Source organism: Urocitellus parryii, chromosome 12, assembly GCF_045843805.1.
Source record: "Urocitellus parryii isolate mUroPar1 chromosome 12, mUroPar1.hap1, whole genome shotgun sequence".
Classification (NCBI taxonomy): Eukaryota; Metazoa; Chordata; class Mammalia; order Rodentia; family Sciuridae; genus Urocitellus; species Urocitellus parryii.
In genome coordinates this window covers 36,830,655-36,850,927 of record NC_135542.1, presented here as the reverse complement: position 1 = coordinate 36,850,927, position 20,273 = coordinate 36,830,655, and the positions used below count along the sequence as shown (strand labels likewise).

Genomic DNA, 20,273 nt, shown 5'->3' with positions numbered 1-20,273 from the left:
AGAACTTAAAGACTGAAATCTTTGTATTTTAATGGAATTTTTTATTGTTTTAATGATGAATTTTACATGTAATTGGGGAAAATTAGTTGGAAGTGTATAAGGAAATATATTTTATTGGGAAGGGCAGGACAAGGTACAGGTCTTGGGTTTGAGCCCTGGAATTTTTTCCTTAGCCTCTTGAAGATGCCATTCCCATTTATGTAAAAACACGTGCTGTCTGTTAGCACTCTGCAAATGGTTGTCATTCTTAGAAAAGGCCTGTGACAGACGGGCTCATATCAGAAAATAATTTGGGGTTTTAGTAGATAAGTTTTGGTAAGTATTTACTTGAGTGGTTTCCTGTTTAAAAAGCATGTTTTATTTTGTGCAATGTGCTTTATTTTATGGGTAAAGTTGGAGAATTAAATTAAAAATAATCTTAAAAACCTTCACTGAACAGAATTTTCTCTTGCTGTAATCTTATTTCTTAACTAATTCAGGGTAGATATATTCTTAAGGAAGAAGGCTTGTTTTTTCCACTTACACTTTTCCAGTTGTGTGTGTGATCAGTTAGTTCCTTCACAGCTCAGCCCAGGCAGGTCCCTGGGCTTCTCCTCCACCCTCCCTCAGCCGGCTCACTGCTCCTCTCTCAGAGCTTCCTTCCGGAGGTTCCCCTGGGGCGGCCTTCCCCCAGCTGCTGCTTCTGGATTGTGCTGATTGGGTCTTCCAGTGTGTGTGCGTCCCACGGTTTTATAACTGATTTTCTCTCCTTCTCTTACTCAATCCAGTCTTGAGTTCTTTTAGAATGTAGACGTAATGATGTCTCTGTCATCAGTCACTAACATGCTCAATGAGTGAATTTTAAAACTCAATGAAGCAACTGGTTATTTTGAGGATCAAATCCAGCCATTAGGGGATGAAGTTTCATCCTACATTTCTGTAACTTACCAGTACAATTAACTTCTAATGTTTTTCAAAGATTTTTCAGTTCAGAAGTTTTAGTCTATTAACAGTGTTGCAGGTATATTTTAACTTTTTGCTTTTCATTGCCTGTTTTTTTTTTTTTTTTTGTAAACATTTAGTTCTATGAGTACTTTTCTATTGAGAGTAGATCACCACATCTTTTGTTATGATTTTTGACTAATTCATTTCATACTTTTTTTTGTTGTTTGATTTATTGTCTGTTCCACTGAGAATAGGCTTCATGTAGTTTGGGAGCAAATCTATTTTGTTAAGCATTTTACTCCCAGCATTAGTTTATCACCGATTATGAAATTCTTAAGTTTTCATAGCTCTCAAATGCTTATGACCATAGCTCATAAGCTATAGAAAGTAATGACCCTGTTGCTGTTCTGGCAGACCAAACCTCACCTTCCAGAGAAAAAGAGTTCAGGAATGAAAATGTAGTTTGCATGTAGAAGCAGATTTGCTGAAGGAATGGGGGACTGGAGATATGGGAAGAATTGGGTTGGGGTTTATATATCTATATCTATTAGCAGCAAGAAAAGGGATGCTTCGTATTTGAACTGAAGCAAATAGCTATCTTAGTCCAGACAAACTAAATTGATGATAATGAAAATAAAACTAACAGTATCTTAAAAGAAAAAAGCAAAAATACCAGCAATTCAGGATCCTTACCAAATGACAGTGAAGCTGACAGTGCAATGAGAGGAAGCACTGGTGTGAAAGTCTAAGGATTGAAGCCACCCGTGGTGGAACAAGAGTCCTCGGAAAACTCCAGCAGCAGGCAGGCTTGTTCTCTTAGATACGTAGACAGCAAATATTGGACACATAGCTCAGTTGTTATGTCATTTACATAGGCTGCCCTTAGTACATAAAAATGAAAGTGTACGGGGTTGCACATTCAGCCATGGTAAAACAATGGGCTAGCATTTTTGGATCGTAGGATCTTAGCTGATGGTACTTTAAAGGATAGGATTGCCGTGGGTGAATTGATGCTCCACTGTATGTTTGTAGGAAGCATTGAGATTATGTGATACACAGCTTGAAAGATTTTTGCCAGCATGTATGTGGTCAAAGAAGTATATTTCACTAATATCAAACTAAACAAAAAATAATTTTGAATTAAATAAAATAATGCTTAAGTCTTTATCTTTAAAATCTGAATTTTAGTGTATAAATACTAGTTATGAATTTGTAATATAACCAAATGGCAAATTTTAAAAGTTTAAGTTATTTGTGAATAACTAAGTGTTTTATTTGACATAATATTACACATATATTAATATTTAAATGTTTCTGTGTTCTTCAAAGGGCGATTACTGAGAGCCAATCAGATTAGTTTCAATTGGGACAGGCTTGCTAGCTGGATCAACCTTACTGAGCAGTGGCCATATCGGACTTCATGGCTAATATTGTATTTGGAAGAGACCGAGGGTGTTCCAGATCAAATGACATTAAAAACCATCTATGAAAGGTAATTTATTTGTCTTCTTTGTATTTAAGTTCATCTAAGGTTGAAATTTTAGAATAAAATTAAACATACATAAAGCAAACAGAATACAAAATCATGTATAAAATGAATACTTCTGAATTCAACTACTTATTAATTCCATTATAATTTTGGAGTGGTATTAGCACAGGTATATTTTCTTTCATGTAAAATTTACATCTTTATTTGGATTTATTTTTCCTTTTCTGGGTATGTAAAGTTTTTAGTTACTGGTTTCTTATCAAATTCAAAAATAAAGTCAGTGCTTTTTATTACAAAAGCACTTCAATACCTTTAAAAACTTTAATTCCTATTCCTATTCTATAAAAACTCTCTCTTTAGAAAAAAAAAGATATTACAAAGGAACTATACAGTTTGATATAATTGGGTTAATCAAAACTGTTTTGAAAATGTAAATGAAATATTAAATCTAACAAAATATTTAGCATATAGCTCATATATTAAAACTTTTAAGATTTCAAGTAATTTTTATTCCCTTAAAGTATTTCAGCATATGGTTTTCCTAATTTTCCAATCCTTGTTGTTATGCACATCTTATTAAATGTTTTCTAGGTAAATAACTGGTTTTAGAATTTTAGAAGTTTGTTATTGTATTCATCTAAAGATTTTGAGCTGTTCTAAGTTTTGCTATATAAATTATGTAGTTTGATCAGTAGATTAAACCCAGAGTACCAGATTTAGCAGGTGTTCCAGTAGCAGCAGGTAGAGTGGTACACGATTCCCTTAGGCTTGTGAAGGTGGCAACAAATTGTTTCTGGTCTTTGATCTTTTGGAAATCATAGTATTATGAGACACATGAGTCTGTTTTTCCTTTGGTTTTGCAGTAATTACTAACTTTATTTCTTGAAAAAATTGGTCTATCAGAACACAGAAGCTGTGAAATTATGAATGCTTGCTAGATAAGCACAGTTATTAAATAGTTAAAAATTTTAAAAAAGTATTACTGCTTAATAATAATTAATACCAATATCATGGGATTTATTTTTCTCATGATCTCATAAAGCCCTATTTAACATGAACAACAGTTCTTTGAGAACTTTCATTTATCCTTGAGAAATTTGTGTTGTTATCATTTGTGTATAAATAGGAATATGTCAGAGAAAAGGATAAATCTTCCTTAGAACTGTACTGAATTTGAAGTTAGGAAAAAAAGCTTTACCCAAACTGGAAGGATGACTTCGGAAGGCGTAGCAGAAGTAATTTGAGAATTGACATAGTTCTTAGACTAATGCATTAATCTAGCAATGCATTTCTAGTTTTTAAGAAATTTGAATACTTACAGGGAGCTAATTCTCTCACAGGACTATTTAAGTAGGGCAGGTTGTTTAGCATCGCCAGCCTTTTTTTTCCCTAGCACCAGAAGCTCTGCCTGGTGCCTTATATATTTCTCTTTATAAAGTTCAGAGAGGTGGTTAGAATGGATCCATGATGTCGTTATGCTGGGTGTCACATTAAAGTGAATTCACACTGTGATGGCACCTGTCACAGCCAGCCCAGCAGCCTGATTTAGTGAACAGAGCAATGACTCAGAAGTCTAGGTCCCTTCGCTCCAGTCCTTGCTCTGCTAAAAATCACCAGAGTAATACTGGACAGGGTGTTCATATGTGTGTGCCTCAGTTTACATATTTCATAATCTAAAAGATTATCATTTTTATTTTTATTCTTTTTAGTTATATATGACAGTATAATCTATTTTGATATATTTATACAAGCATGGAATATAGCTTATTCTAATTAGGATCCCAGTCTGGTGGATGTACACAATGTTGAGATTCACTGTGGTATAGTCATATATGTACAAAGGCAAGTTATGTCAGATTCATCCCACTGTCTTTTCTGTTCCTATCCCCCCTCCCTTCTCTTTATTCTCCTTTATCTAATCCACTGAATTTATATTCTCTCCCTCCCCCTGATGTGGGTTAGCATTCACATGTCAGAGAGAGAACATTCAACCTTTGGTTTGGGAGGATTAAGCCATTATCTTAATGGTAGGCTCCAAAAGTTACTAAATGCTTGAGTTTTGAGGAACCTAAATTCTGATTAAAAGAAAACACATTTGAAGCAACTGGAGGAAAGCTAAAATAAGATGGCTTATGCAATTAGCAGTTAAATTTAATTGGCATCAGATTGAATCTTAGTCTAAAACTTCATAGTCTAAAACCACTGTTCTTTGCCAATAGAAAATTGCCTGACCTTTTAAAAATTTTCATCCTAATTTCCAGAATTTTGAGCCTTGTAGAAAATTTTCAAAAATTTGTTTTTAAATTAATTGAAATGTATTTTATAGTAAAAGAATAAATAACATATAGTTTGAAGGTAATAGTAATTATTGTACCCTGCTTGTAAAAAATAGAATTTTTGTGAAATAACTATTTTGGGGAATGTGGGCATTTTTCATCATATAACAAAAATAACTCAGAGTGAATTTTTTGTAAGGGATTTTTTTGTTGTTGTTCAAGTCAATATAGAATATCGTGTGTTGGAGGCATAATGAAGTGAGGTCAACTTTGTTTTGTGATGAAACCAGTAAGAGACTGGTTTTTACCTCAGCCCTTGCAGCTCATAGTCCTTGAGTCAGTTGGATTCAAGGTGACTTTTTTCTTTTTGGAGAAATAAGTCTGTCTTATATGCTAACAAATACTTACGAAGAATATTTGTAGCCAGGCCAAGAAAAAGTGTAGAAAGTAGTCTTTGAGAATTCATGAGGAGTTGACTTAAGATAATTAAATATAATGAGATGATTTGGAATGAAAAACTATAGGAAGATAGTTTTATCAGCATATTGAAAGACCATATATTGGAGGATGTTACAGTAATTTAGATAACTGTTTCTAGTTAGCTGTGGTTGAGTTCTTTGGTGCTTGTCATTTGAATAATAAAAAGTTTTATTTGCAGCCATAAAAAGCAGCAGTATATAATTGATATTCATTTATTTTATTAAAGAAATCTGATTTGGTAAAAACAATCAGAAAATAGTATTTTTAACGTTAGTAGTAAAATTTATTTTTTTAATCCATAAAAAGCCTCATTTATTTTTATAGCAATTTGATGACACATCTGCTTGCTTTATTCATCTGAGAAAGAAAATGTTGGTTCTTGGTGTTTGGTAAAATTGCTTTGTTAAATTATTTTCTAAATTGTTCAACTTTTAACAAATGACATTTGATACTAACACTGGAAAGCAATTTCAGCTAATTAAGTAGATCCCTCTATAAACCATTGGAACATTAAGATGACATACTGTTCATTCAAGATTATTTTAATTGGTACAATTATTGTAATTTTCTTGCAATTATGTGTTGAGTTAAAAGCTTTTGTCTAGATCATTTGAGAGGGATTTTTTTTTTTTGTTAACATACATTTAGTAAGAAGAATGAGAGTAAAATAAAAACTAGATAGATTTTCTGTCGACTTTTTATTGCAGCACTTTAGATAACTTAAAATATTTTAGGATAAAAGTTTATTTCTTGCATTTTAAGCAATGATAAAGGTTTTTAAAAGATCAATTTAAGTATAGTTTTTGTGAAGATAATGTTTTAAATTTTTATTTTGGCTCTGCTCAATCCGTCTTTTACTCAGGATGATATGGTCAGAATCATTTTGTGTAAAAGATAACATATTTCATTTTTTACTCGTTTAATTTTTTTTAAGAAACAATTGGACAAGTTTTGAGGCAGCTTGAGAATGGTAGCCATTTTCCATTTCATTAAAATAGCTGTTTGCTGAATGGATACTGTGGATGTCTAAGTTTTGGCCTTTAGACCTATTTAATATTTTAAAATTATTCCATCATGTCTTATGAATGAATGTCATGTCTTAGGATGTTTCCTTCTGGTGTTCACACAAAGCTTTCAAAAGCTTAATTTGATTGTTTCCAGTCATCTCATACCTCTTTTTGCTCTTTCTTTCTTTTCTTTTTTTCATTTTTACTCTTCATCATTTGGAGTGGATTTCGCACAGGCTTGTTTCCTTTTCATATGGACTTAAACTTTAAATTTGAATGGCATGAAATATTAGACCTTAGTTTGTGAAATTTTGTCTCACCTGTCTTGTAGTACAAAGAACATCGTTTTTGCCAGGCACAGGGGCACATGCCTAGCGATTTGGGAGCTGAAGAAGGAGGATCACAAGTTCAAGGCCAGTGTGGGCATCTTAGAACCCTAAGCAATTTAGTAGGACTCTGTTCCAAAATAAAAAAATAAAAAAAGACTGCAGTGAGTCTCAGTAGTAAAGTATCCCTGGGTTCAGTACCAAAAAAATTAAAAAGATAAGTACATCATTTTTGTATTGATAAATTTTCTCTTAATTAATATTTTCAGACACTAGAAACATTTATTGCAGACATCGTTTCATGCATGCTGTTTAGCTTTTTTTTTTTTTTTTAATATATAGCTTGGAACCTTACTGAAATTCTGTGTTATTGATATGATGGGACCTCTCTGTAGATATGGTGTTGTCAACATTCAAGATTTATAAAATTACTATCTTGTACATAATTATTATTTCCATTCTTATTTCCAAAACACATTTGCTTGGAATGCAGAGGTTCAATATTTTATCATTATCTTCTTAAAGAAATAGCCCTATCTTATTCTTTGCAAAATCACGTTTCATAATTCTCCATCTAGAAGAGGAAAGTAAGCAAGTTTATACTGAAATCAAGATTACATAATTAATAATAGAAACCACATTTTATATGGATAGAAATAAATAATAGTATACTTGCCAAGTTCAGTGTGGAAAGTGAGCCTGCAAACCATGAACAGAAGATGTAGAGGAGAGTTAGGGAGGGGGGAGTAGGGCAGGTTTCACCTTATGTATAGGTCAGACAGTCCTTGTTGGGAAAGGAAGGCATGGAGGCCAGAGATTTAGCCAAGCAGAGTTCTAGGGAAGTGTTTTCGGGCAGAGTGGATGATTTAGACAAATGTCCTAAGGCCAGAGAACACATGGAATCAATGTTGGAGAAACAGTAACAACAAAGGAGCTGACTTGTTGAGAAGGGATGCAGTGAGGGTAGGTGGGGAGAGAAGAGCTTAGGGAGGTCAGAGGAGTGGGGTCATGGGCCACTTTTGGAAGATCACTATAAGGACTTTGGTTTTTGCTCTGAGAGAAATGAAGTTTCATTGCAGGGTTAAGAAAAAATGGTGTCAGGACTGGGGTTGTGGCTCAGCGGTAGAGTGCTCGCCTTGCACGTGCAAGGTCCTGGGTTCGATCCTCAGCACCACATAAAAAATAAATGAATAAATAAAATAAAGTTATTTTAAAAACCCACATTAAAATAAGAAAGAAAAAACGGTGCCCATTTCCCCGATGCTGTAATGTTTACTATTTGGTTGTCCAGACTTGTCCTAGGGAACACTGTTGATTAAGAGAAGCATATTTTATGAATGCCTTGCTGGGAAGGGATAGGAGTGAATCTTGGTGGGAAAATTAAGATAAGTAGAGGTACAGGAAATGATCTGCCAACTACTTAGCTCATAATAAAGATGAAATGAGTGGGAGGAAATGGCATGGTGGCACTCCATGACTATGCCAGAGCTGGGTAGTAACCTCAGTGCACTGAAAGAAAATCCTGTAGTTATTCTGTACATCTGTCAGAATTTATAGGACCAATTTCCCTGTGTATCTCTCCTGTCGAAATAGTTTCTGGTGTCTCAGGGTCACTTTATTCTTTGTTTTCTAATAAAATGGTGGGTTTAGGGCCTACTTTTTGGATCATATTTTAAAGTTGCCTTCTTCCTTGTAGCCGGTTTCATGATCTGCCCTCCTAGTACTTAAACCCCTACTTGAGAGTGAAAGCTGATGTTTAGTATTATTGAGGACTTCTAGGTGTAGGAAGATATTGTAGGCAGTAGAACAATTGATGAACTACTTTTAGAGTAACACTGAATTTAATTTGTGACAATGTAAAGTGGAAATGATGGAATTTGCATAACACACTGGATTCTAAGAATAAAGGGAAATAAGTACTCAAAAAATTGCCACGCATGACTCAGGTTTTTACTGGAGTTTCAAGCAACCTTAGCAAGGTTCACCAGTTCTTTTTTCTTCTCACTTATTCTTCACTTTTCCACACTCTCCTGTCTCTGGCCCATACTCCTCTCCATCCCACCTCATTATTATTCTGGTCTCATCTTAATTGCCACTATCTCAGGAAGCCCAGATACCCACATCTCTGAGATGTATCCATTGTGTACTAAGATGCTTGCCATAGGTACTCTCTTACAAATATTTGCATTGCTCTTTTTGCACTGTAGCTTTTTAAATACATTTTTGCTAAAATTTTTACAGTGACTTGGTATAGAGAAGACAGTAGTGAGTATTCATGAAAGAATAAAGAAATCTGATGCTGACATTTGGATTGAGGAATGGAAGAGAAGACTCACTTCATTTTGAAAAGAACACTGTCAGTCTAGACTTGGTTCATTGGTTCTAAATGTGGATAAAATGTTTCTTATGTTGTCCCCCCAGTAGGTCCCAGGTACATAATAAGGTCGAGGGCCATATAAATTGAATGGTGATTGGGTACTTCACCTCACACTGAATGGCTTCTGCTTTTTTGTCAGGTGATGCTAAAATCACAGTCATTTTTTTCTTGAGCATTTACCTGTAACTTTGAGTTCAGCTGCCTTTCTGAGGTTCTCATGTTTATAATCCTTTCATGAAGGTCATGGTAGAGTTGCTTTGTGTTGGCAGACTTAGATGGATCCTTCCCCCTTCAATTTTTTTCTTATAGATTTTCAGTGTGATTTTAAAGGATAAAACATTTTGTGTTTGTTCATTAAACATATAGAGTTTGTTTTGTGCTGGGCACATTCTAGATAAAGTACTAGCTGATATATTATTTGATCCCTCTGTATGTTCTGTGCATTGGATTAAGCACTTTAATATATTCTCTTTATCGCCTAGGAGGCGGAGCAGGAGGGAGACATAGCAACCACTGTGTGGAGCTTCTCCAGGCCTGTTTTTCAGAGCCAGGAGCCAGCCTTTGTAGCCACATGGATAGTAGAAACACAAGATTAAACTGATTTTATTTCCAGATATATTTTATTCAATTCTCATTGATAAGCCCATAAATATTTATAATAGTTAATACATATCAGTAGGAAGGTACCTCAGGTAGAAATTTTTCTAAATAATTTAAGTTTGTCATTTCTATTGGAAAAAAAATGCAAGCTTCTTATCAACTTGTAGAAAATTCCAAATAAATGCCTAGTAACTGCAGTAGATTTTGTAAGGAAAGCTTTAAAAATATCATTTGTGGTAATTTAGTACTTTAACAGCTGGTACATCTGTTTATTTAATCCTTTGAACTATTTTTCTTTTTAGTAAGTGGCTATAATTTTTTTCCTAGGTAGCTTTTTCAATAGCTTTTCTTTTACTTTCTATAGAAAAAATTGATTTTTAAAATATTTTCTGAACTTTTAACTCAATGTCATTTTTAGCATTTCATGCAAAATGTAAAACAAAGAATTCTAAATGTTCCAAAGTTGTGTGTTTCTAATTTCAACAAGAAAAACTCAAATATATTAATGAAAGCTTTTTAGAAACAAGTGACAAGGTCAGTTTTTCTAAAATAGGTTTTAATATGTTAAAAAATACATTTAATATATAAAATTAACTATTTATTATTATATATTTTTTATAATGCAAAATATTTTGTAAGTATATTTTTAGACACATCTAATTATTGAAGAATTCAAATTTACCACCCCAAATTAATATGCCTTCAGAGATCAGTTAACTTTTCTTTTTCTGAAGTTAATTTTTTCAGTGGAGGTTTGTGATTTCAGATTTTCAAATCAAAATATTTTAAACCATTTTAAAATACAAGAAAAACTAGAATAATATGCCACAAAATTCGATAGCCATTACAAGGCTAAAATAACATGAGGTGCTAATGCTAATAGAAGACCACCTGCAGAAGTGGCTTCTGTTAGCAATGTTCAGCAAGTCCACAAGATGGGAGTGTGGCACTGCAAACACCATCAGCACGTTTGGCTATGAAATTTTTTGTGATGCTTTTTGTTCCCCCTTTCCATAGCAGAAAAACAAGGGAAAATGATTTAATGAAAGGTTGAATTTTCATATACTTCCTTCCCTCTCCTCTCTCTTTACTCACCTCCTTTCCCTACTTCCCTCCCTCCCAACATTTACCAGCACTGAGAATCATGACCATAGGCAAATGAATCTAATCATGTGGTATAGTTTTAAAGTTTGCTAATAGCTTTTTCTCCTAAAATTAATTAATTCCTCCCTTCCTCCCTCGGTTACCCTTAGTGGAAACCTATCCTGGGCAGGTGCTCTACAACTGAGGTATGCCCCAGCTCTCTCCTAGAAATCTTTTGAATTAATATTTGGGCAGAGGGTGGATTTGAAAAAAGATTTTTTTTTTTTTAAAGAGAGAGTGAGAGAGGAGAGAGAGGGAAGGAGAGAGAGAGAGAATTTTTAATATTTATTGTTTAGTTCTCGGCGGACACAACATCTTTGTTGGTATGTGGTGCTGAGGATCGAACCCCAGGCCACATGCATGCCATGTGAGCGCGCTACCGCTTGAGCCACATCCCCAGCCCCAAAAAAGAGATTTTTAAAAACATCTTTTTATTAGTTTGTATTTAGATTTAAAACTATTAAATACTAATTTAAAAAAAAATTATTCTTTTTAGTTATACATGACAGTAGAATGTATTTTGACATATCATACATACATGGAGTATAACTTCCTGTTCTTGTGGTTGTACATGATTTGGAGTTACACTGGTCATATATTCATATATGAACATAGGAAAGTGGTGTCTGATTCATTCTACTGTCTTTCCCATTCCTACCCCTCCCCCACCTATTGTGAGTCAGCATTCACACATCAGAGAGATCATTTAACCTTTGGTTTTTTGGGATTGGCTTATTTCCCTTAGCTTGATAGTCTCCAGTTCCATCCATTTACTGGCAAATGCCATATAAATACTAATATTTTAAGATACTTTGTGTAATTAAGGTTTTGCTTCAAATATTCATTAGTTGACTTTGCTTCAAATATTCATAGTTGACTTCTATTCTCTGTGCTTGTTATTCAGGGTTTTGTTACAAAACATTTGTTTCCATATATATGATTAAGTGATGGATATCTTATCACCTGGTCTCAACATGCAGTATTATTAGTGTTGCCTCAAACAGCTATAAAAATTTGATCTCATTTACTTACATCTGAGCATTTAAAAATTGATATCATACCATAGACTCTGGATACCAGAATCAGGCTGTGTTTTTTAATGACAAATACTATTTTCATATTGAATCACTTGTGAATTATTTTGCTTCTTTTTACTTAAATCATCTCTTACTCTAGATTTGAATTTTTGTTTTGTCATCTGAGTTGCTGTTACCTGATCACTTACATTTGTAACTGGGTAGGCATCATCCTGTAATGCACTTATTTTTATAGTTTTACCATCAGTGGAAACCTTTTTCCAAATGAAATCTTTTGTAGAATTTTATTAAGTAAATCGGAATTAATATAAATCAATTTATTGAAATTATAACATTTTAAAACAAATGTAATTAGAAAAATGGGCTGCTCTGAAGGATATTATAAAATTGTTGTGATCCTACCTCAGTTTAAACACCTCTTTGTTTCTCTGGTTTGTTCTAACCTGGGAGAGTGAGCATCACCTGGAGGAGAGGCCATTGAGCTGCTCAGGTGTGCATGGACACGTGGTGCTTCTGCCACGGTGTGGTACTTAGCACCTAGCTAGGGCCTAGCCAGAGTGTTGCTGTGGAGAAAACTGGTGTGTGATAGCCTTCTCCTGAGTTTGCATACTGAACATTTTATTTATCCTTTAAATTGCATGCCTACTTGTTTCCCCCATTTGTATGAAAAAAGCAATTTTGGGCCCTAATGTTTTGGCCAAGTAGATTATCTTGGAAATATATACCCTTAGTGGAAAATAATGTTTTAAAATGTGAAGTTCTGGGCTGGGATTGTGGCTCGGTGGTAGAGAGCTTGCCTGATATGTATGAGGCCCTGGGTTCGATTCTCAGCACCACGTATAAGTAAATGAATAAAATAAAGGTCTATCAACAACTAAAAAATATTTTTAAAAATGTGAAGTTCTTCTAGTAAGTAAAAGAATAATATTGTTAAGCTCTGTCAGTCGTTTCTGTGGCAACTTAGGTAAGCACCTTTAAGGTTTGCATTATTTAACCCTAATTAGACCATCCTTAATTAAACAATGCAAAACACATTAAATACTTGCAAAAACCTTATTTAAAACCAGAAACACACACACTTGAAGTATTGTTGTGACTGTTCTCTGTGCTTGTTTCCTAGTGTAGGTGCTGAATAGGATGCCTGTGAAATGCTGACTTCTTTGTGTAGGCTCTGGACAGTGAATACTAGAGAGAACACCTGACGCTTTTCCCAGGGCTGTCTCGAGCGCCTAGCTGGCCTGGCCGCTTCAAGTGCGCAGGTGCCTCTATGCTTTCTCTGCCAGTGAGGCTTTGCTTCTTTGATCTACTGAGCAGTGTTCACTCTGGATAGACTGTGTGGACAATTTCAGCTTTGGTTACTTTCTTTTATTACTTTAGGTATAGTGAGGTGTCTATTTTCTGACCTTTAGGCTAATGTGTGAAAGGTGACTCATGGAATAGTTATCAAAGCATCTTTCCAAGGATCTTAGAGATGAGTAAAACTTACAGGTTGTAGCAAAGGCAGTGCTGAAAGGGAAATTTATTGCTGTTAATGCATACATTAAAAAAGAAGAGAGCAGGCTGGGGCATAGCTCTATGGTAGAGCACTTGGCCTGGCATACACAAGGCCCTGGCTTCAGTCCCCAACACCACCAAGAAAGGGAGGGAGGGAGGAAGGAAGGACGGAGAAAAAGAAGAGAGATCTTGCATTCATAGTCTAACTTTAAACCTTGAGGAATTAGAAAAAGAAAAGCAAGGGAGGAGGAAACTCAAGGGTGGTAGGAGGAAAGAAATAATAAAGGTTAAAACCGAGATGAATAAAGTGCAAAACAGAGTAACAGTAAAACAGTAAAAACAATGAAACCAAAAATTGTTTCTTTGAAAAGATAACAAATTTGATGAGTAATATGGAAGTCCAGGTTCGAAGCTCAATCTGGAGGCCAGGATGAGCAGAGGTGGCTCAAATAGCTGTTTCCGAGGATTGATGAGGGCGACAGCTATTTGATGGTAGACTCTTCTCATGTATTTTATCCAGTCTGTTTGGAATTTAGGAAATGAGGGTTTTAATTTGAGGGTTAGATGAGTTGGAAAACCCACAATATTTATGCAATTATAGGCTGAAAAAGTCACTACCACTATTCCTACTTTTTGGATTTATTATACACACACACACACACACACACACACACACACACATTTTTTTATTTTTATTTTTCTTCTTCTTTAAGTTCCAAGATCCAAGTCTGGAATTTAGAAGGACAGAGCCATACTGGAGATGTTATTATCCAAACATAGATGCAGTCATTTATATAGTAGACAGCTGTTACCAATACCAAACTGGCATTTCCAAATCAGAGTTGTTGCCATATCAGAAGGTGAAGAACTTCAAAGCCATCTTAGTGATATTTGCAAATAAGCAGAACATGGAACAGGCTGTAACTCTCCCAGAGATAGCACCTTCACTTGGGTTACCTGCTTTGAAGGGCTGAAAATGACAAATATTGCCAACTTTAGCAAGCAAAGTCACTAGCCTTTGTGAGGTGGTAGAAAGATGAACTGAAACATTAAAGAGCAGATAGCAGTTCAGTTGCTGATCATCTGAAGTAATTGTGTCATGTATCATTTTGCAAACAGGTGTGCTTCACTTTACTAAATGTTAAAGTTATGTGATTGTCGACACATGCCAGGTGTAATGCATAATAAATGATAAGGATATGGTTGGAAAGATAAATCATCTTGATTGAACCAACTGATTATTTGTTTTGGTGATGTAGGTATTATTTCCTTGTTTTCTTATATTAAAATATATATATTTGTATAGAATTCTATTCCCATAGTTCTATTAAAGAATGCACTCTTCTTGGGAAAAACTTTTCTATTTTTGAATTAATGGTTGCAACTTATTTGTAAACACTAATAAATACCTTTTTTATTTTATTTTTTATTATTAGTTGTTCAAAACATTACAAAGCTCTTGACATATCATATTTCATACATTTGATTCAAGCAGATTATGAACTCCCATTTTTACCCCGTATACATATTGCAGATTAACATCGGTTCCACATCCACTTTTTTACATACTGCCATAACTAATAAATACCTTAACTCTTATTTTTACACCTAAAGTGAGTTAAACAAGATTGGTCTTAATTGAGTAGCCTAGGAACATAGTGTGGCTCATATAGCCTTTATTTGCTTACCTGAGCCTTTTTAGCTATTTTATTTAAAAGGATTTGGTTATAGGCATCAAGTTGAGATAATTATTTTGGTAGTTAATCTTGCTAACTTTATCTGTTATTATCATTTTATAGTACTTTATAGGTATCTAAAATATGTACATATGTTGACCCTGTGAGGTAGGTAGGACAGGTACTATTACCTTCATCTTATGAATGTGGATCTGAGGTTCTGCAGATTGGCTTGCCTGAGATCACTTGCTGGAGGTAGAAGAAAGAGCCAAAATGAAACTTCTGGGTCAGTAGCTTGTCTCATAATGTATACCACATATTCCTGAAATTGCCAACACTCACATCACACACACACACACAGCTTAACTCTTTATTATTATTATTATTATTATTATTATTATTATTTAGTTGTAATTGGACACATACCTTTATTTTATTTATTTTTATGTGGTGCTGAGGGTCGAACACAGGGCCTTGCACTTGGTAGGCGAGTGCTCTACTGCTGAGCCACAACCCTAGCCCCACAGCCTAACTCTTAAATGAAATAATGCTAATCAAAGAAATCATAGCAAGTACATTCAAAATATGAATATCTGAACTTTTTTTTACCACACTAGTAGAGATGATCAATGACGTAGGCAGTAAAAACAATCCTAAGTAGTTTTGTTTGCTGAAATTTACAACACATTGAAGAAAAAAATTCACATTAAAGGAAATTTTTAAAAGTCTATTTTAAGAAAAAAATGTTGGCTTGGATATTGCTCAGTGGTAAACATTTGCCTAGCATGAATGTGAGTTCAATCCCTAGCTTGACAGGGGGGAAAAAAAAAGAAGGAAGGGAAAAAGAAAATAAAGTTGGCAATCTCTTATTAGGCTGATAAAGAAAAAAAAGGGCAAGATAATAATTAAAGTTAGCACATGGGAGGAATAAATGAGAGACATAGAGACCGAATGGAACTGAGAGTCCGGAAATAAACCCAAACATCTATGGCCAATCAAGTTTTGACAAATGACGAGAGTGTCACTTCCTTCATTAGAAAGAATGTCTCTTCAACAAATGGTGCTGGCACAATTAAATTTCCACACATAAGAAGAAATGAAATTGAACCCTCAACTCACACTATGTGAAAAAATTAACTCAAAATGGATCAACCTGCACTTTCCCAAGCACAAGGCTATGTCCCAGTATCAGAAAGAAAAGATACAAGTGAAAATTATTTCATTCTGAAAGAATAGAATTCTTTAGGAAGAACATATTTTTGTGCATAATTTATTTACTCTTCCAATATTTATTGAACAACAGTGTTGTGACAGTTTTCATACCATGGTGAACAAACCAAACTTGTTCCCAGCTTTGATGGAACTTATAGTTTGGAGAAGAATATGGACATTAAGAAGATAATTCTACTAGTGAATGTTCAGTTCCAGTTGTGATATGTAATATGCAAGAAGTATATATGCTCTGGGCCTGTAGTAGAGGAGTATGTGCTGCTCTCAGAAGACCAACCTGATGAGGGGCAAGTTTTGCTGATATACAGGATATTAACTGGGTGAAAATGGGGGTGGGTGGGGGGTGGATAGTTAGCTCCTGAGGAGTCTAGGGGTTTTGGTTGTATTTCCAGAGATAGCAGTAGTCATCCAAGTGAATTTCATGTTCCTGTTTATTCCTGACCCTTCAACTATAGTGCTCAGTGGCTGTTTTCTATCTGTGTGTTCCATCCGTCTCCCAGAATCTCCATTATTTATGGCATAGAGGGTATTGAATAAGTGGGCAATCCATGGTAGAAGGTATTTGAGAGTCTACTAGAAATTAAATTTGTTTCAAGGTCATAAAATTCTAAGGCATTTAAGAATTTTTAAAGAAAAATTGGCTGGGGTTTAGCTCCTGGTGGACTGCTTGCCCAGAAGTGTGAGGCTCTGGGTTTGGTTCCTAAGCACAAAAAAAAAAAAAAAAAAAAGAGAGAGAGATTAAAAAATATATCTTAAATTTTAACTTCCTTTTAACTAATGATGTTACTAAGCAGTTTTCTTCAGAAAAAGTATGATAAACAATACCTTCTTCATAAATTATGCTCTAAGAACCTACTTATATTTTTCAAATAGAATTTTTTTCCACGTCTTTTAATCTTCATTTTGGATGGAAGTGATCTGAATGGTTTATGTAAATTCTGCAAGAGATTAATAAGGACTTCTACAAATCACTGTCATTTGTAATTAAAATGCTTTAACTTACATTGATGTTGGCATTAACAAGTGTTGCTCCATTGGTGGCATAGAAAGAAATTGCATTTAAACTTACCAGGAGCTCATTGATGCCCAAGTTTTTAAATGCTTTCTGTGGGCCGTTTAACTGCTGGCAACTGTAGTTCACATGATTCATAATAATGGAAATTTAAATTTATTTTTAATTGAAAAGTGAAGTTACTTAAATTCTTTAAATGTTAACCTTTAGAAAAACATCTAAAAAATAAAGGCTCATATGATTTTGATGGCCCTCTGCCAAAAGATTATAATTTACATAAATATCTCTTTTAGCTGAAGAGTTTAATGCATTGAGCTCAGAAGGTTAGAAGAGAGACTTCAATCTGGAACCCGGCAGTAGTAGCTGGCTTGTGAGCAGTACCATTGTTCATGGCATTGAGAATACTGTTCGCATTCAGGCCTAAGCAGCGCTGGCATTTAAATGCAGTTAATTTGTTTCATGTGACTTGTCAGCTGTGTGTTTTTATCTAAATCTTTCTAGTCCTAGTCTCTCCCCCCACCCACCCCCTGTGGGTTAAACTTCTGAAATAGATGAACTACCTTTTAACTATTTACGTTCTGGTATACTTTGGTCACTTTTGCAAATGATGCTTCTGCAGTCAATCTTAGGGTTTTCCATCCACTTTAAGTTTATCTAACAATCAGTTTGAATGCCATTTTACTTTATTAAAAGTAATCCCATTTCAGAAAACTTTTTCTGTTTCATGCAGGTATGTATGTCTACAGAAGGACTTCTTGAAATTCATTAAGACAGAATTACTGTCTTTATTTTCTCAGCAGCACCCTAGTCTTTCGTTTGCTAATTTTGTTCTCTAGATTTTTCCTTAAATGACTTTTAATATTTGGCTTCTTGCCGAGTACTGGGTCTGAGTGGTAATGTGCTGATTCCAAAGAAATAGTATAACTGTTACAGTTATTTAAGGAAGATTCCCATTTCATTTTTGAAGGGAATGAAGATCTTTTTTAAAAAACTTTTTTAGTTGTAGATGGACACAATACCTTTAATTTATGTATTTATTTTTATGTGGTGCCTAAGATCGAACCCAGTGCCTCACATGCTTAGGCAAACACCCTACCATTGAGCCACAACCCCAGCCTGGGCATGAAAACCTTAACTGCTCCTCTGAAATTGTACTCATTTAATACAGCCTAGCAGTTCATATTCTTGATTGGGAAATGAGTATCTTTGAAGATAGTGCCAGTGATTTTGAAACAGTTTTTTGAGGTACAATTGATATATGGCAAACTGCCATTTTATAATTGCACAGTTTCAAAATTTACAAAGGGGCTGGGGATGTAGCTCAGTGGTGAAGCACTCCTGGGTTTAATCCCCAGTTCTGCAAAAACAAATAAACAAATAAATAGTATAGTTTTACTAGCTTAATATTTTTATTTATTCACAAAATCACCATCGTCCCTTAGGAAAGTGGACAAATCCATCATTTCTAGAAGTTTCCTACTGGTACTTTGTAATCCCTTTCTGTCACCCACCTGCCTCCCTCATCCCCAACTTCACAAGGACCTTGACCTGCTTGCTATGGATTGGTTTATACTTGCTACTTTAATATAAATGAAAACAAACAACTATGCATTCTTTATTGGCTGGATTCTTTTATTCAGCATCATTTAATGAGATTTACCCATGCTGTTGTGTGTATTGATGGTTCACTCCTTTTTATTGCTGGGATGTGTTCTGTTGTATGAATATACCATCGTTTATCCATTCTCCCATTGGTGAATGTTGGGGATGTTTCCAGTTCTCCTCATCCACCTTTCTGTCTCAGCCCCTCTCTCCTTTTTTTTTTTTTTTTTTTCATCTCTGTCTGTCTCTGGTGCATTTTGCAGTGCAGCCTCAGATCAGCCTGCTGCCTGGCATCTGCTGGGTGGACCCTGCAGAGTTATCTGTTTGTCACCATTTGAACCTACAAAAGCAACGTTTCACGCAGTTTGATGTAGAATGTGTAATAAGTATTTTTAATGAACAAGTGTACTTGTTTTACTTTCAAGAATCTCTATCTCATACAACATTGTTTACTTTCTGTTTGAACTCAACTCTCCACAAACTTCTACTTAATAAAAGACTAATACATTTTATTAACAGTTACTGTGTCTGATTGATAAACGTGTTTTTTTCCCCAGTCCACTTTTCTGTATTTCTCTCATATTAATGCTTATATAGTAAGCATATATACTTTTACAATAGAAAATAAAATCATCTTTTTGTTTAAGAAAAACCTGTGCTAACATTTTTCCAGTTTGTCTAATTTATTTAAAAGTTCTTTATTTGGGGGCTGGAGTGTGTAGCTCAATGCTCGAGCACTTGCCTAGAATGCACAGGCTCCTGGGTTCAATTCCTAGTACTAGGGGGGAAAAAGAAAAAAAAATTCTGCAAAGCGAAGAACAGTGATTGTCTATTTAAAAATCATGAGTTTCAGAGCCACGACTCCCTCTCCTGTGTCAGAGGCCCATGTCCTCATCTGTACACCAATAACTTATTTTGTCATCCCTGAGAGGTAGCCACTAGTGTGTGGCATACCTGGCGCATGTGTTACTGTTCTACCTGTGTTTCCCTGTCAAGTCTGCCTTTGGCTAAAGACAACATGGTTCTGACCTCGTTCATTGTTACCTTAGTAATTTTGTAACTATACCACTTTTTGGGTTTCTATAAAAAACAATTTTAAATAAGAACAAGTGTGTAATGTGTTAGTTGTGTAAGTAACAAGTTTTTGTACAGAATCTGTGTTTCTTATAATGACATTACTGAAAATTTTCATTTATTTCTTATTTGAAGAATATCAAAGAATATTCCAACAACTAAAGATGTTGAACCACTGCTTGAAATTGATGGAGATATAAGAAATTTCGAAGTATTTTTGTCTTCAAGGACCCCAGTTCTTGTGGCTCGAGATGTAAAGACATTTCTGCCGTGCACTGTAAACTTAGATCCCAAACTACGGGAGATTATTGCAGGTGGGTGTTGATAGTACATTTAAGTTTTCTTCCCTAGGGTCCTCAGATGTTTCCCTGTTTCTCTGTTGCCATATAAGTTTCTTTTGCTTCATGAAAAAACAAGAAATTTGAACCAAGCATCACACAGGAGAATTACTGCCATTAAGGACTAGGAGTCTTATTCTTTTGGGAATGTTAAGAAAATGTTTCAACTTACTTTATTATAATCTCCT

The 20,273-nt window shown here is 34.7% G+C and overlaps 1 protein-coding gene and 1 pseudogene across 13 annotated transcripts in view; both read left to right on the top strand.

The window, feature by feature from the left end:
- Window positions 1-20,273, top strand: part of Kidins220 (kinase D interacting substrate 220) — a 103,231-nt gene that overhangs the window by 51,786 nt on the left and 31,172 nt on the right. For all 13 annotated transcript variants that reach the window (XM_026413417.2, XM_026413363.2, XM_026413195.2 and 10 more), the window contains exons 22-23: window positions 2,254-2,416; window positions 19,883-20,061. In XM_026413417.2, coding sequence (XP_026269202.1) covers window positions 2,254-2,416; window positions 19,883-20,061 — 342 coding nt within the window. The remainder of the gene's footprint in view (window positions 1-2,253; window positions 2,417-19,882; window positions 20,062-20,273) is intronic.
- Window positions 13,452-14,217, top strand: LOC113192539 (ADP-ribosylation factor-like protein 1 pseudogene; annotated as a pseudogene).